Source organism: Chanos chanos, chromosome 3 (genome assembly GCF_902362185.1).
Source record: "Chanos chanos chromosome 3, fChaCha1.1, whole genome shotgun sequence".
In the NCBI taxonomy this organism is placed as follows: domain Eukaryota; kingdom Metazoa; phylum Chordata; class Actinopteri; order Gonorynchiformes; family Chanidae; genus Chanos; species Chanos chanos.
Window position 1 is genome coordinate 14,217,636 of NC_044497.1, and position 16,662 is coordinate 14,234,297.

A 16,662-nucleotide genomic window follows, 5' to 3' on the forward strand; every position below is an offset into this window, starting at 1 on the left:
TCAAAGTTTCTGTCCATGGTTTGACCCATTTTAGTATCTTTAATTTATATAAAGGCTATTCTCATTGGATTCACTATGTTTGTTTACTTCTTACTGAAATAGGTAGTTATATTGTTTTAATGAATTACTGTGTTATAAAGTTGTTTGACCTGCAGCCAAAGTGTGAATTATACAATGACAGTTGGTGGTCAACTTTTTCTCCAGGGCTATATACCACAGGATATGTAAATGTTTCAACCCTCCCCACCAAACTGTTGTTTTTACCTCTTTTGGGGAGGGTCCAGGTCTTAATTAGGGGGGGTCAGACCTCCCCAGTATCCCCCCCCACCAATACGCACCCTGCCTGCAGTGTGCTCTATCTTTTTTGTCTTTCTGTACATATTTTCACATTTTGATGTTATCATATTATGACTCTGATGTTCAGACCATCTCCATTCACAAACTTGTCTTTGGTTACTGGTGCATAGGTGATGTTGTTCATGAGCACAGGTACTTATCTTCCCTCCTCATTCACAGTATGTATGGAGATCTCCTCTCACACTGCTGAGAGCAGGTAGAATGATCCAGTCAACTCCCTGTACACAGACTGACAATGTAGGCTTCTCTCTCTCTCTCTCTCTCTCTCACACACACACACACATACACACACACATTCTCTCTCTTAGCTCCAGTCTGAACCACAAACAGCATACTCTCTCTACCTCTCCAACTGTTCTGTTTTTCCTGTCATTCACCTAGAGCACCCTGCCCCCTCCTCTCTCACTCTCACCCTCTCTCTCTATCTATCTGTCCTTGTCTCTGCCCCCCCTTCTCTCTGTCTCTCTCTCTCTCTCTCTCTCTCTGAGACAAAGCGTGAGTCATCAGCGTACCCGGCCTGCACTGGGCTCTAAAGCAGGGACAGTGGGAAGCACTTAATGACTGGCTTATTTAGTAATGCATTATTGATGATGATGCATGCATTTTCTTAGGCCAAGATGTGGGCTATAGGGTTTGTGTGTGTGTGTGTGTGTGTGTGTGTGTGTGTGTGTGTGTGTGTGTGTGTGTATGCGTGTGTGTGTGTGCGTGCGTGCGTGCGTGAGTGTGCATGTGCGTGTGTGTGGGGGACTAATCAATTTGGTCATTTTGTTACAGATGATCAGTGCTTGCGTCTGCTGTGACATCATCACCAGTGATTATGTGTGAGTGGGTGATGGTAAGCTCTGATGAATAGACACTTGTAAATGCTGCTCCTGTAAAAGCGCTGTATCTCTCTGTCTCGCTGTTTCTGTTTCTGTGTCTCTCTCCCTCCCTCCCCCTCTCTCATCTCTCTCTCTCTCTTTCCTGTCCCTATTTTACAACCAAATGGAGATATTCCCAAGAATGGATTGTGGCAGTTTCGCGCCCGAAAAGGAAGAAGAACAACCAATTCCCGTTTATCCTCTGAATCTAATAATTTTTCTCAAGCACTGCATTATATAATACGTGTTCATTGACAACAAAAAAAAAAAAAGAAAAAAAAAGAAAAAGAACACCCTGAAACAAGAACGTAGCATTTTTACAAAATTTCAGATACCGATGTTTGAAAGAAAAAAAAAAGGAAAACGTTACTTCATCTTCCGCATCCCAGCGAAAAGTCGTAATTATAGCCGAGTGCATTGTCATAATGAGAGCATGACAAACCAACATTCCGCTCTCTCTCAGGTTAAACACTAGCAGATGGAGAATGTCGTCGACTTCTTTTCAGAATAGAATTAATTAACAGCCGGAGCAGCTGACACATCAGTTTCACACTGACCTGCAATTAAGAATAACACTTCATTTTGGGACGCCTGTCTTAGTGGAAACAGTCGACCTGTCTGATTTACAATTAATGTCTCTCTGGCCGCTATGGAATTCTGGGAATAAGATTGGAATTCTGAGGGAGTTGTGAATCCCATGAGGAATGTCATTTTTGCCCCCCGCTCTATTTTTTTTTTTTTTATTCTGTTCTAAAATGAACACAGGGTGTTAGTACACTTGAATTTAGGGCTTCTAATGGAATAAATGAAATGAAATAACATGTTGCAGTGAATGTAAGACCAGTGAATGGGACTGTTTAAACGGAGTAGTGTACATCTGTTCACATTTTGTCTGCTGTTTTCGTCAAGGTGCAAATGTTGCAGGTTATTTCTGTGAGGTTTCATCATGGCAGAGGGACACTCCATTCTCTGGTAATGTGTTGTGATGGAATGCTGCCTGATTTAGCAGGAGAAGCGTTGCACTGCTTCACTCTGGATACGTCTGACTCCAGCATCTTAGGCTCACATACTGTACCTTATTTACCCTAACAGAAGAATTTATCTTAAGATTTGTTTCCTTTCTCATGTGTTTTACCTCAACCTGCGCCATTTCTTTGAGTGTGTGTGTGTGTGTTATGAAATAAACCACCTTTCATAGACAACGGCTTTTTGTACCTTTATAAACCACGTTTCACATACCATGAAAAAAATCTGAAATCTTCATGAATATTCGATGTTTTGTGTTGTTACACTGGTATCATTTAAATTTAATTTGTATTCTGCAGACTGCATGAGGTGAAAGCATACAGTGAATCAATGTGATACTTCTTTTTTTTCCTATAGTGGCCCTGTACCTGCAGTAAATAGCCTGAAGACAATGTTTGAAATATGAATGTAGCATGAATAGTGAATCAACCTTATCCTGGTCTCAGTTACTGTGTTCCCTGTTAATTAGATGCTGTTTTTATTACTAACACCCCCTCAGGATCCCTGAGGGACCACTGTAATGATATTTTATTCTATAAATAAAACATTTAAATACACAATTAAATCATGACTGACCTCATTGGTGTGTATTTCAGCCACAAGGCCAAACGTTTTAAATATTTGTTTTATTTGCAATGTTCCATTTGACATAGGCTCTCATTTCAACAGCTTGTATTCTTTTCTTCTTTTTTAAACATTGGTTTTAGACAGTTTGTACTTCTTCACATATTGACATAATCCAATAAAATACTTTACGTATTTTTAGTTTATATAAGCAGAATGGTAACTAGCTTATTTTAAACAGATATGGGCTCCACTGCACACTAGTGCATACAATATATACACCCACCATATTCTGTATATACACCTCACCTCTATTCAGTAAATCTGTCCGATCAAACTGTACCGGGTGGGAAGTTAAACGATTTCATATATACTCATATAGTATTTGACCACTGATGATCATAAGTCATCAACCAAGGAGCAACAGTTAACTGAATATGCCAACTTTATTAGAAATGCTGAAACCTAATTAATTATTATCTTTTTTTTTTTTTTATCAGACCATGTTATCTTCAAAATGCCTCTGTCCTTCATGAGCACTTCAGACCTCCATCTTTTTTATTCTCTCTCTGATAGACAAGCCATGCTGTGACTAGACTAAGCACTGAGCAAAACTAATGATGAAGAAATCAAATGATTCATACAACGCTGGTGCCTCCTAAAACCAAATGGTGCCCCGCCAAATACTGGCAAGCTGATGCAGAGCCCCCTTCAAAAAATGGGGGGAGATGAGGGCTTGATGTGGGAGTGGGGGCGAAGGTGGGGGGGGGGGGGATCTCTTATTTTGTAATGAGCTCTAATCCTATTGTTTGATCTAATTATCCTGCCTTCGAGGCCTGCTTATCCCGACTGCGCTGACGAAACCTGGGAGAAAGAAGAAGCTGACTGGATATCTTACAGACATACCAGAACAAGCACGGGAACACAGTACAATGAGAAAGGCAGAATGAGTCAGTCACGCAGGATGGAGACATTATGGGGCTAACAAAGAGAGATTACATCATATCAGCAACATGGACGTCTCAAGGCTTCCTATTGATTCATTTATAACCACAGAGCCTTTTGTCCTGACAATAAAACTGAAAGGCATTGAACTTAAAAGTACAATCTAACACTTATCACAATTCCAAGAACTCAGAAACTTGTGCATTTAAAAAAAAAAGGAGGAAAGAAAGAAAGAAAGAAAGAAAGAAAGAAAGAAAGAAAGTAAGAAAGAAAGGGGAAAAAAACTCAAGGTAGAAAAATGAGGTTCCCACACAGCAGGGGGAACATAAAACACACACACACACACACACACACACACACACACACACACACACATATACACACATGTCTGTTTCAAGAATAAGAACAATAAACCCAAGCTTATTTTCCATGATTACTCATGTTTGTGTCCTCCTGGTGCATGATGGGACACACACGGTTGCATCCGAGTGTGTGTTTTTCTTTATGGCTGACTCCGGCCGACGGAAAGCCTGATCAAACGCATTGACGATCAGCAGCAGAGCTGTTGGCGTGGCAGAGGAGGCTATTGATTGTAGGGTCAGACTTGACTTGCTGCGCTCAGGACGAGGGGGCCACATTCTGGACAGCGCAAATCAAGGTAATTATGATTGACTGAAGTCGGGGGTCGATGACTGATTACTCCACTGAAACGCAACATCTGCTCGCTGCCAGTTGCCGACAGATCTCTTTGATAACGTTTAATTATGTAAGGGGTCGCAGGACCAATTAGATTACGGCTCAATTACTCCAGAATATGGGATTGATAAGGTAGGACAAAATAGTAATTCATTTGCTAGATGAGGGAATGATTTATAACACTTGTAGTGTGCACTGATGGATGTAAATACTCAGTGATTTTTGAGATGTTGTTGCCATTTGGCTATGAAATCTTTGTGTGAAATGTATCAACTATGGGCTATCGGTGTCACATAACTTAAACAAAGAGATGGTTTCAAAACTTTTTTTTTGTACGTATTTCATCATATGAGTAAAAAATCTATTAGTAGCATTTTTTAACAACATGACGCATTTGGCCTTCAACATGAATGCAGTTATTGGAAGTTATTTGTATTTTTAATTGGTTGTAAGAATTACAATAAAACTTTTTAATTACTGCCCACACTTCAGTAAATAAAAACATTGAGTGGGAGTACAGCCTTAAGACAATTTTGTATGACAATATTTATAATTCCTCAACTCTATTTATGAAGTTATACCGTTTCACAGAAAGCAACAATGAAAGGCATTCAGTTCAAACTCTTTATTTTCCAAGGTCACTGCCTCTCCCTTTCACACAGCACTGCTACATTCCTTAGAAAAAAAAAAAAAATACAAGAGCTTGCTGTGCATTTGGAAAAGAATGAGACGAGAAAATGCAGCATGTTTGCTCCAGAGGACCAGCGGGCAGTTGGGAGAGAGAGAAAGAGAAAGAGAGAGAGAGAGAGAGAGAGAGAGAGAGAGAGAAAGCAAGCAAAAGAGGGGGGGGGTGTAAGAAAGAGAGAGAGAGAGAGAGAGAGAGAGAGAGAGGACTCTACCCAGGTGGGCCAGGACAAAGCCAGCTGAGAGGTTGTGAGACCAGGTTCCCTGCAGGCTATGAGGTGGAGGACGGATGGATGGGATGCTGGCTGGAGCTTCACCTGCTGAGTGGATGGCGGCACAATGAGCCTGTGATTGGGGAGATCTGATGGCCATGGCATTGGGAGCCACTTGATGGGAATGAAAGAGAGAGAGAGAGAGAGAGAGAGAGGCAGAGATGAGAAAAAGAAGAGAGGGGGAAGCTGATGACAGTTCCCTGCAGAGATGAAACTTCTCAAAAGCATCGAGTGAGAAGATGACACTTCATCCCACATCATTTGAAGGGACTCGAGGAGGGTTATGGATCCTGTCACACTGCCAAATGAAGCGAGGGCAAAAAGGCGTGTCCCTGGGCACTTTTTTACTCATTGCCAACCAGTAAATATCATCCATTATTGATGGAAAAAAAAATGTCCAGTCTTATTCGATTGAACTTTGGCACATTTTTAGGAACTTTAATGCATAATGTGGCAAACCACTCAGCTCTCTTTAGTTACTTGAGTTTAAATTATTAATACCATTAACAGACTCTGTGCTTATTCAAGCATGGTCTATTCACTATAATTATTGATTTCTTATAAAAAACAAAGATGCTCCTAGCCATAAATGTATTCAATTACAGAAATATTACAATAAATTAATTCTTCCACATAACATATCACTACCGGAAGTTTCTGTGCTTCAGTCAGAAAACACAATGTAATACATGAAGTACAAAGCTTTGTGTTCATTAGACTCTGATTTATATAAGTGTTTCTTCTATACAAAACCGTACTGTTCTCCTATAATCTGAGATTTTAATGACCATTAAGACAAAACAATAAACACATGGTACAGCAATGTAAAAGGTGGTGTTGAGAAGCCCTTTATCCTGTTAATTGGTTACAACCCCAGTTTCATAACCATGTCAAGATCAGAATGTGATACACAGAAACAATGCCGGCATGTTACGTGCAGGAATTTTTACAGTAACAGTTCTGTAGCTGAATGCATTTGTGGTTTAGAAGGCCCAGCATAAAGGCGGATTATAGTCTGTATAGTTGTAATGGCTTCCAAAGAATTACAATATGTAGTGAAATATTAACCACCACATTGGTGGTGTGAAACATTTCCTTCCTTCTTAAATTCTTTTTCTTTTCTTCCATAATGTTTTGACTTTGACAGCAAAATGGGAGAAAAACCTATAGATCATAACAAGTCACTGGTGTGAAAACACTCTTCATTCTTTAACAAGAAGAAGGATAGATAGTCACGTTTGTAAATGGGAATTAAACTTGTATTTTTTTTTAAGTCAGATAAATGACTCAATTAGTTTGATGAAATCATGAAATATGCAACGTAATGAAATTTGTATGACCTGATTAGAAATGGTCCCATTTCCTAAGTAATAACAGGACATTATTTAAAAATATGCAGAGGCCCGCAGTAACTGAGTGAAACGCGATCTGAAAAGAAAAAAAAGAAAAGGAAAGTCTACAATCACATTAAACTGAGGATTACTCTCAAAACATAAAAACGGACTGTGTGTAATTGGATTTGACATGCTCACATAACGAAAAACTTCAGTTTGAAATGAATTGTAAATACATGAAACACACAAGAGAAAACAATCTATTATTCGTAACCCTGTAGTCAAAACAGTTGTCAGGTCAGATACAAGAAAGACAAAGCTCTTAACGGCTTATACTATATTACAATATTATTGTCTCTCTAAAGCATCACGAAGACTGTTTCAGTATCGTGGTTGTAAGACCAGTAACATTCTTGTGATTTGTTGTAATTCAGATCTCTTGTTTTGTTTAAGCTGAATAGTCGTGATCGGAGACACAGCTGAACTTCACATGGTAAATGAGAGACGTTGTGGGCAAAGTTTAAGCTGCATCATCAGAAAAAAAAATAAGCTCTTGTGTTTGTGTTTAGGTGACAGGACTGAGGGTGGGGGATTTAATGTGAATTAATCAATTCCTGACCTGTTCTGTAACCTTGAGCAGGAAAAACATGTCAACCCTGTCTCAAATGCCAAGTCTTTTCAGTCAGTGCAAGCTACTGCCATAGTGTACACACAGACAAGAAATACATACAGTGAGAGAGGGAGGGAGAGAGAGAGAGAGAGAGAGAGAGAGAGAGGGTGCAGAGAATTTCTGAATGCTGTTTTGCTGTTTATGTAACATTTTACAGCTTTATTTTGGAACACTCACATGGATGTAGCTTCACTCCGCAGTACATAACGTCTTCTATAAATGAGTTCAGATTAGATACAGGTCTTGATACAGATCCGGACTGAACCTCATAAAACAGTGGAGAAAGAAGACTAACTCTGCTGACACAAACTAAATATACTGTGGAGTGAAATCTATGCCAACTGACAGAACAAATGCTGAGTATCATCACTGGCAAAGGCATATACTCATTACATTAAATATTAACCAGAACTTTTTTCACTGACATTTTATTAGCACACAGATGGTCCAAATTCCTCAAATCAGGCATTTAATGATTACAAAATGTACTCATGGAACGTTGGTTCAAGCACTTGCACATAAACGCCACAGCACATTTCAAAAATAAAAAAGAGTATCAGTTACTTTTAAAGAAAAAAAAAAAACCCAACATCTTCACTTAATAAGAATCTACCCAAACAGTCCGATCAGAATCAAAATGCTAGATAAATGCTTTAAAGTGCTGAAATGACATCTAATTTATTATTTGTTCTCTTTAGACAGGAGGAGGTCAAAGTGTGCATAGGTAATCAACAGCTTCTGCTGCTTGCATTAAAAGTGCTGCCTAACAAATGAAAGGGTATTGGACTGCATGACACCTGCATCAGGGGAAGATCAATAGGCAGTGTGTTTGTTCTGCTGGACCCTACACACTCTGCCATCTGACTGCCAGTTTTTTTTTTCTCCATGTGTTTGTGCAAGCGGTAGGAAAAAGCAAAAAAAAAAAAAAAGAAAAAAAAAAAAAAGGTTTTAATGTTTGAGACTGCAACAGAATAGCTCGTTTGACAAATGATGGGACTAAACACTGAAGGGAAATCTCTTGAAGAATAGTCAACCATTTTAAATTTGAAAATGTTGACAGTGGAAATATGTGATCAATTAATTTTGATCTTGGGAGCACACACTGTGTGATGCAGTGGTGCAATGCAAAGGACTCATAAAGTCTACAGTAAACATTTTTACCATTTGTGAGACATTAGATACATTTCAAACAGATGTGCCATTCAAGTGAATATGCAAGTCCATAATTATGAGAGTGGTGAAAAAGAAAAAAAAAAAAACATATCTTATGATGGCCAGAGCCATACAGTCGCGTCCTATCTGTCACCCTCTTGACAGAAAGTGTGACAGCATACTCGGGACCCCACTCTTTTCAGAAATTAACATAGTTTATGTACAAACAATGCCATTTTGCATCGATTCGATTGTCATAGGGGTCACCTGAGACGGGAACTTCTGAAAGATGAAAGGTGTACCGGCCACTGACCTCGCGTGAACGCATGTACCACGCCCTGTGATGCAACGCAAAGTTACAAGTCAATATTAAACTTTTCCGCTGGCTCATGTTGGAATCGCTACCGCTGTTCTGCGCTCTCTCTCACTTTCTAGTGGAAACTGTATGGTTTCTATGCATAGTATTTATACAACATTCATTTCGCTGTCGTAGTGACCACTTTTCCTTCACTCTGACCTGCAGAGGACAGTTCGAGAGAAATCAAATACGCTGTCGCATAGAGATCAGTAAAGTGTCACTGGATCCGTCTCCCTCGACTGTTCTTGCGACTCAAACAGCGGGATATCAAACAAGTCATCGGAAGCGCGCACAGTTTTATTGCTTTTGCTTCGGTTTCGGTTGCTTGGAACTGAAGTCATCTGTGTTGTGATTCTGCGAACGGAAGACATGGCTAGAATGCTGAGCAAGGATCTTCCAGATATCGAGGTATATTGTTAAACTCCTATCACCCACCCCAAAATAATAAACAATAGTTTATTACAAACATTAAGTTGAGCAGTAGTCTATTGCACCAAGCCCAGACGGAGAACCGATCCGTGCAGTAAAGCAACTCCCGTGAATCAGCGTTATTATCACTTGTCGGTGCACTTCAGAAAACGAACATCGGTGTAATATACTATAATAATAAGCGTCGCTGTTACTTTCAGTTGTCAACTTTAATTTGTTAAATGGCATGAATTCGAGCAAGCAGTGTCGAAAAGTTGTGCTTGGGTTCAGGAAAAAAGTTATCGGGTTAAAGTTTATCGGAGTGGGGTTTTTTCCTGGATGTACGTTCCCTGTAGCATCTGAGAAAAATACGACGAATGTTGTTGACGTACTACGGGGCTACTGAGAAGTGTTACATCTTCCTCTTGGTGATTGTGTCTCGTTCATGCATGTACAAATATAACATAGTAAATATTATATGTTGGTTATTTGTTTAGAATGAATGTAAAGATTAAAAATCGACTGTTTAAGTCACTAAGCAAAAGCGGACAGTGCTAGAGCTGTGTAAACAGAATTTTTAAAATATATTTGATGATATATTTTTATCCTCTTACATGACCAAATTACCACTGCCTGTGCTATGATGTTTTCTGCAAAGCTTTAAACAAGAAATGAGAATTACTGGGGAAACAACTTTCTCACGAAATAGTTAAGAGAGAAAACATGTTAGGGCAGAACAGTGCTTCCTGGGTTCAGGAATGATTTAGATTTACAGCTTTATGAGAAACACATTCCACTGCATGGCTAACACACGGTACCAGCCATGTGAGTACCACACACTCTTTTCTCTGCTGTCTACAGTTAATCTGGAGAATACATGGAGCAGTCAATCGTCTGTCGGTACAGCAAGTGTATGCAAGTTTAACAGCTTGTATAAATCAGAAATGCGATAGCTACTGTCCGTTTCAATCGTTCTTCGAATTGTTTTCGTATTGTATTGTAAATCATTAACCAATAAATAACGCCGTGCCTTGAGTTTACTTCAGGCAATGCCCTTTAACCATTGTTTCTGGCTTGGAAACAGCCAATGAGAGCCTTTGCTCATGATGGAGTGAACATGTGGGATTGTTTACTAATTCAAGGAATTATTTCTTTATTTTTCAGTCAAAGTTCATTCACTGTTTCGACTAGCTTTGGTAGAAAGCTACTTTAACTATTGTCTGCATCTATAATGTCTGTGAAAAAAGAACCCTTTAAAATGTAACATCTTCACTAATGCCTAATCAAACACATATGTGTGTGTTCATGAAGCCAAAAAGGTATAGTATATAAAAGTATATAGTATGTAAAAGTATATAAGTATTACAAATAATTAAAATAAAACATACAGTGGCAACATTGTATTATTATTACATTATTATGGTTGTTGTTGTTGTTGTTGTTGTTATTATTACTATTTTTACTGCATTATACTTAATTTCTCCCTCCTTAGTGTATATTGTATATTATGATTCCTATCAGTCTTTTCAATGTGACTTTTGTTGTAATCTGTTGAGATGGCAAAATAATGTTGGGCAAAAACAAAAAGATGTTTGGCCAACTCTGACTTGGTAAATGCTCAAAGTTAGCATTGTGAGTAATCTCACAAGAAACAAAACAACCAACAGAACAATGCTTGCTGTGCAGATTTGCTTGTCAAATGTCACTTCAAGTTATAATCAACAGACTTGCTTAATTATAACAGCTCTGTTTATGATAAAGAGAGTAAATATAATTTGGTTTTTATAACACGGTATAAACAAAAACACAACAGCGCTACAATTCTCTTTGTAAGGAAATAAAATGATAGCCCGCTCTTTGGATCACTTTTGTGTGATTGCTGTTAGAAATATTTGCACTCGTTTTGCTGTCACAAAAGGCAGCGAAAAGGCATTTCACCTTTCACCAAAAAGTTCATTGGGAACATAATCGTGTTGGTTTGTGCTCTCAGATGCAAGCAACATGTTTCTGCAGTTGTCCACATTTCCCAGCTCTTCTCAGGTTAATATGAGTAAGGGTGGCCCTGGAAAATGTGCTCGGGGACTCCACTGCAACCTTTATGGAGAGAGGAGGGGAAAGAAGGTACACCTTCATTAGTGACTTTACTCAGGGAGTAACGACAACAGTGATGTGACCTTCGCCTTTCTGCTGCTCTTAAGACTGCCACTAAACGACTCCTGTCTGCCCATTGAAAATGGCTTTCTAAATCTCATAATAATTGCCATCTCTGGAGCAATTAAATCCTCCATTTTTCCTAGCTGGCCTGTCAGATGTCTTATTTTAATATCCACAGTGCTTCTGAAAGCTCAAAATGTGGGGGCCTTTTGTGTGAGCGTGTAGATTAATTAAAATCCTTCCCGGATCGCCATTAGAGTTCATTAAAAAAAAAAAAAAAAAAAAAAACCTAGTGCAATGCAGCATTTAAACAAAGAGGTACAAGTCTTAAAGGCAGACACCTCGTGCCACTCTAGGCTGGTGCTGTTCGGTTGACGTCTGGAATGTTGACAGGGGACGGCTCCAAAATAAAATGCAAATTAAATATTATGGAAATGTTTGGCTGCTCAAACACCACATGTGGGAATGGTGTTTTCTGCCTAGTTTTTAAAACAGGGGTTCAAAAAAGATCAGATAATTCATTCTTTATTTACTGACATTTCCAGTAAGCTGTAATTTTTATATTTCAACTGAAATTCAGAGACAGTTTTTCTTTCTTTTTTTTGGGGGGGGATTTTCAGTGTTGATGATTTTGTTATTTACTAGTCTGACTCCTGTCTGCTGCAACATGCAGTATATAACAACAGTACAAATATAATAATCTAAGCATAGTTTATCCATTGCACCTTACTGCAAAATGAGATAAGGCAACCATAAAAAGGTATGAAGCCCTTTCCAATTAGCATTTCTCTTGTTTATTTTTTGTCAGTTACTTGATTGGGTGTAACCAAGTAATATTTATCATGTTTATACAGACACAAGATGGATGTAAACATGACTAGGATCAAAGGCAGTGCCTTTGAATGTCTACCCCACCTTGTTGCTGGGTTTAGATCATAGTGTCGTTGGCGTTGTTTCAGACACGAATGGGCGAGCTTGCGGAGAAGTGGTGGACCGGTAATTGCACCTCTGGCAAAGTTCGCTCGGATTGCTCTTTTAATCAATCAAGGAAGCAGTGATGGTCTGGAGCCTTGTCAGGGTTGAAGACTCTGTTCCCAGAGCCTGCAGAATGAAAGCAGAGACAGAGAGAGAGAGAGAGAGCTGTAGCACGGCTTGCTGGAACTGTGTGCTTCTCCAACTGCCACAATTTACTGCCACCTCCTCCTCCAGGCCCCCGGGGGCAGCGCGCACTCACCTGATCACATGTGACCTCTCTGTCTGCTGCAATCTCTGTCTGCAAACTCAATCCCCCTCGGAGGAGTTCGTAGCCCAGACCTCCCTCCCTCCCTCCCTCCCCCCCCCCCCCCCCCAGGCAAGCCAGGCTGCTACCACACGTATGGTGCATGTGGCATATTGAACTTGTTTTTATGTCTCATCCCTCTGTCCTTCTCTTGCTCTGTGTGTGCGTGTGTTTCTCTTCCCTCTACTCTTCCTCCAAGAGCAGATAAATCCTTGGTCACCCAGCCCTGATTCCTTTACAGTTCATTTCCCTTCTGCTTCTGTGCTAATTGTTTTCTGAGGCCCAACATACCCAGGGACCATCTCAAAGGCCATGTAATGAGGCTTTGGCACGTCTGGGCCATTACTGAACTAAAGCCAGTGCCATGGTGTGTTGCTTTGTCTCCAGCAGGTCCTGGCCTCCCGTGCCTCCACACTGTGGTGAAGGGCCCATGGTCGGGTTCTGATTGGCAGCACGGTGGACCTATGCGTCATTTAATAGACTGTGAGCCTGGCTGGAGAATGAGGTTTTGCTATTCTCAGTGCTGGGAAGAGGGTGCAACTGATACATACTCTGGGTCTGGCTCCCTTTCACATACAATGCCTGGATTTGTAGGAGTGGAGCAGATGGCCGGAGATGTTCTGTTTAACTCTTCAAATACGTTTTTTTGAAATTAAGAAAGGAAACAGAGACTGGATCTCATAGTATAGCTCTCTTTTTTTATTTACTGGACAGTTCCTTCAGTTCTAGTGATGGTGGTGCCAGTTAAATTCCTCTTTTTACTTGTGTGTTATATCTTCAGAGTGGTCTGCATGCTGTATTTTATAGCTCTGTTGCTTAGTAGGTAGAAGAGCTGAATGTTCTGAACAAGCTCAGTCTTCATGGGGGCGTGTGTCTCCTAAATGATTATGGGCTCCTATGATTGGTCAGTGGCACTAAGTCAAACTGAGGGCACCAGTTTACAACCTTCTGGTTATGTTTTCTATGGGGAAAAACTGGACTGTTTGGAATGAGGATCCTCCCCCTCCACAGCTCTATAAATGTTCTATAGATCATTCTCTAAGCAGTGTGTCTACATGGAAAACATGCTTTATGTTGAGAATATAATGCTGCTCCCCTGACTCTCATTGAAGTACCTCAGTCAGTGGGGTCCTTAACCTCGCTGAAGCAGAGCTTTGAGTTCTGCTCTTGCTCTGCACTGATTTAATAATACCATAATCTGCTATCACTGCTCAAAAAGGCAGGGGCAGAATGAGTGCTGAAATATTTTCAACAAGTCAGAGTATCACTTATTTGCGTTACATTTTAAATGTTGTTGTTGCCAAGGAAGAGAGCAAATGAATTGATCATAGGTTCTATAAGGAGAATGTGAAAAAGATCTCACTGACAGAGCTATAAAAATTATATGAAGTACATATAATATTATAATCTTAGTTGGAAGGGTTTTTTTTAATAGTAAAGTACAATACTTCAAATCAATCAACCGATTAAAAAAAACAAAACAAACCTACATAAAATACATGAAAAAAAGTTACAGTACAGTACTTGTGTTTTGTTACATTCCAACTCTGAGGGAGAAAAGAATGCCTGGGAACCAGCTCACAGGATGCTCATGTGATACGTAATCACGGGGTAGTATATGATCAGCAGAAAGACTCAACCTACACAATTCTACGTTCTAAATGTTAATCTGATTTTTGGCCTAATGCCATTTCCCAGTAATTTAATTGACTTAAGACTGTATGTCATGCAATGAAGGCGGTGGTGCACTTTTAGCCTGCAGTGGTTCTTAATGCTTTATCCATGTATTACTGTGGATAGTTGGGCAGACATCTGAATGGAGATATGAGCAGAATCAGAATTTCTGTGTAAACATACTGATGACAGTGGAAATGTGGCTATAGACTGTGTATTTTAATGTCAGCTTTGGCATTTTGAGGCTCAGTTGAACTGTGATTTAAGTGTTCATAAAGAGCTTACAGTTATGATATATGATATAGTTCAGACCTTATTATTGACTACATTATTGTTCACCCGCCATATAACAAATCTGATGAATAGCATGACACAAAGAGCGCGTTCCCATAATTACACTCGCCCTGTCACAACCTTCTCGTTTCCACAGCTTTAAAAAGGTTATTTACAGGTTTTTGAATTGTCTGACAAAATTTTATCTGTAACTTTTGGAATGTCTCATAACTTGTCATTTTCGCTTGTGACATTTCTAATCATACCAGAGACTAAACGATGTTCAGGGTCCTATATTTAATACTGCTGACCTACAGGCTGTTGCTTTATTTCCCTAACGACAGATCAATATGTGGAAATTCCTCTATTGATCGGAGCAGAGGAGTGAGCAAGTGGCTCAAGACTGCCAGCTCATGTTTAACTATTCCCTACCCTCCAGCAGTAAATGATTTCCCTGTTTAAGAAGGCCACTAATGTGAAAAAGAGTTAAGTTTTCTGCTGCATTCTCCTTATGCATGCTAAGACTGACGACGCCTCCTGCATGCTAAATCCTGGGAGCTCTGTCTTGTTCGAGGGGGATGAGGAAGGTCAAGGTAATTTATTGCACAATATGGTGCTGGTATTGATTAGACAGCAAAAGGGCAAGCCCAACTGCCTTGCTAATAGCCATATGAATGTTTCAAGCATGTGTCTCCAACTCCAAACAGCTATAGAAGATAAGAACGTAATGTGGTGAGCTAAAGTCATGCACCAGGTCAAATCTTTTATTGTACTTTTTCAAATAGCTGCAGTTACGTATATCCGCAAGAAGACAGGCTAGCAGTGTCTCTTTGAATTATTTCGACATGTCTCATATGTTGTTGCCTGTGGTAGTGACCGCTGTACATATAGCAGGGCTTGCGGCCTCTCAGCTCTCATCCCTACATTAATTACCACATGCAGCTGAATTTGATTTGCCATTTCCCCCTGTCCATCATATATTTGCTCCTATCTGATTTCCTCGGAGGGGCCGGCGTTTGCATGCATTTGGCTCTGCAGAGCCGGTTATTGATCTCCCATCTGTTTGGGCCTGTGTGATCAGTGAGGAGTGATAAAGCCAGACGCTCCGGCTCCCTGCGGAATGATCCAAGACTCACAGATGGGCCTTGTGTGAGGAGAAGGCTGTCTGCGAGTCCCCTAGCCGCTAGTACTGCCTTCAGTACTGACTGGAAAAGGTCACACAAACATCGGGGAGATGTGTGGCTGTTTTGTATTTTAAATATTGTTTGATAGCACACATAACCCCTTGTTGGTCCAGTGAATCCTTGAAGAGTTTTCAATAACTAGAGGACAAAAAAAAAAAAAAAAAAAAGACATGGCTGTCTAAGATAATTTGGCTCCATGACATTTATCAAATGCAACGTAGACAATACTCCACTGGGACTGTGAAAAAAGTCTGGGGATGGGTATAAATGTCCAAAGTTGCTTTTGTTATGCCACCTTTATACTAGCGAATGGGAGGTTGTTTAAAATAGTATTCAGGGCTTGCAGTACATGAAGTATTGATTTGACTGTATGGATATATGCCTTGTCTTGTGTGCAGTATTGATCACATTGGCGCTGATGCATAACGTTTGACGTTACAGAGAAGAAACCCTTTGAATGTTGATTTTTAAACCTGTGATTTAAAAAATCACTGTGATTCTATGTGAATACATGTGAAGAGGACATGTAAACCACTGTAAAATTTGGCACGTTTTGTGTCCAGGCTCCCAACGAGTTAGCATCACTCTGGCTATGTGGCCTTCGTCGTTTTTAACTGTACAAAATCCTAGAGATACAATCCAGTCTGCTTCTTCGGTGTAATTTCTCTTGCCTTAAACATTCTGTAGCAGAAGCAGATTAGAGCCTGTCAAACATCATTAGCGGTTCCTTTAGCCGTCTTGCAGCATGGATCTGTTTCTCTTGTACATTTTC

General features: G+C 39.9%; 1 protein-coding gene across 2 annotated transcripts in view; it reads left to right on the plus strand.

Annotated features, from left to right (window-relative positions):
• The first annotated feature begins 8,947 nt into the window (after positions 1–8,947).
• The window catches only part of dpyda (dihydropyrimidine dehydrogenase a), a 112,066-nt gene continuing 104,351 nt past the window's right edge, over positions 8,948–16,662 (plus strand). For both annotated transcript variants that reach the window (XM_030768357.1, XM_030768358.1), the window contains exon 1: positions 8,948–9,326. In XM_030768357.1, the coding sequence (XP_030624217.1) occupies positions 9,288–9,326 (39 nt within the window). In that variant the 5' untranslated portion in view covers positions 8,948–9,287. The remainder of the gene's footprint in view (positions 9,327–16,662) is intronic.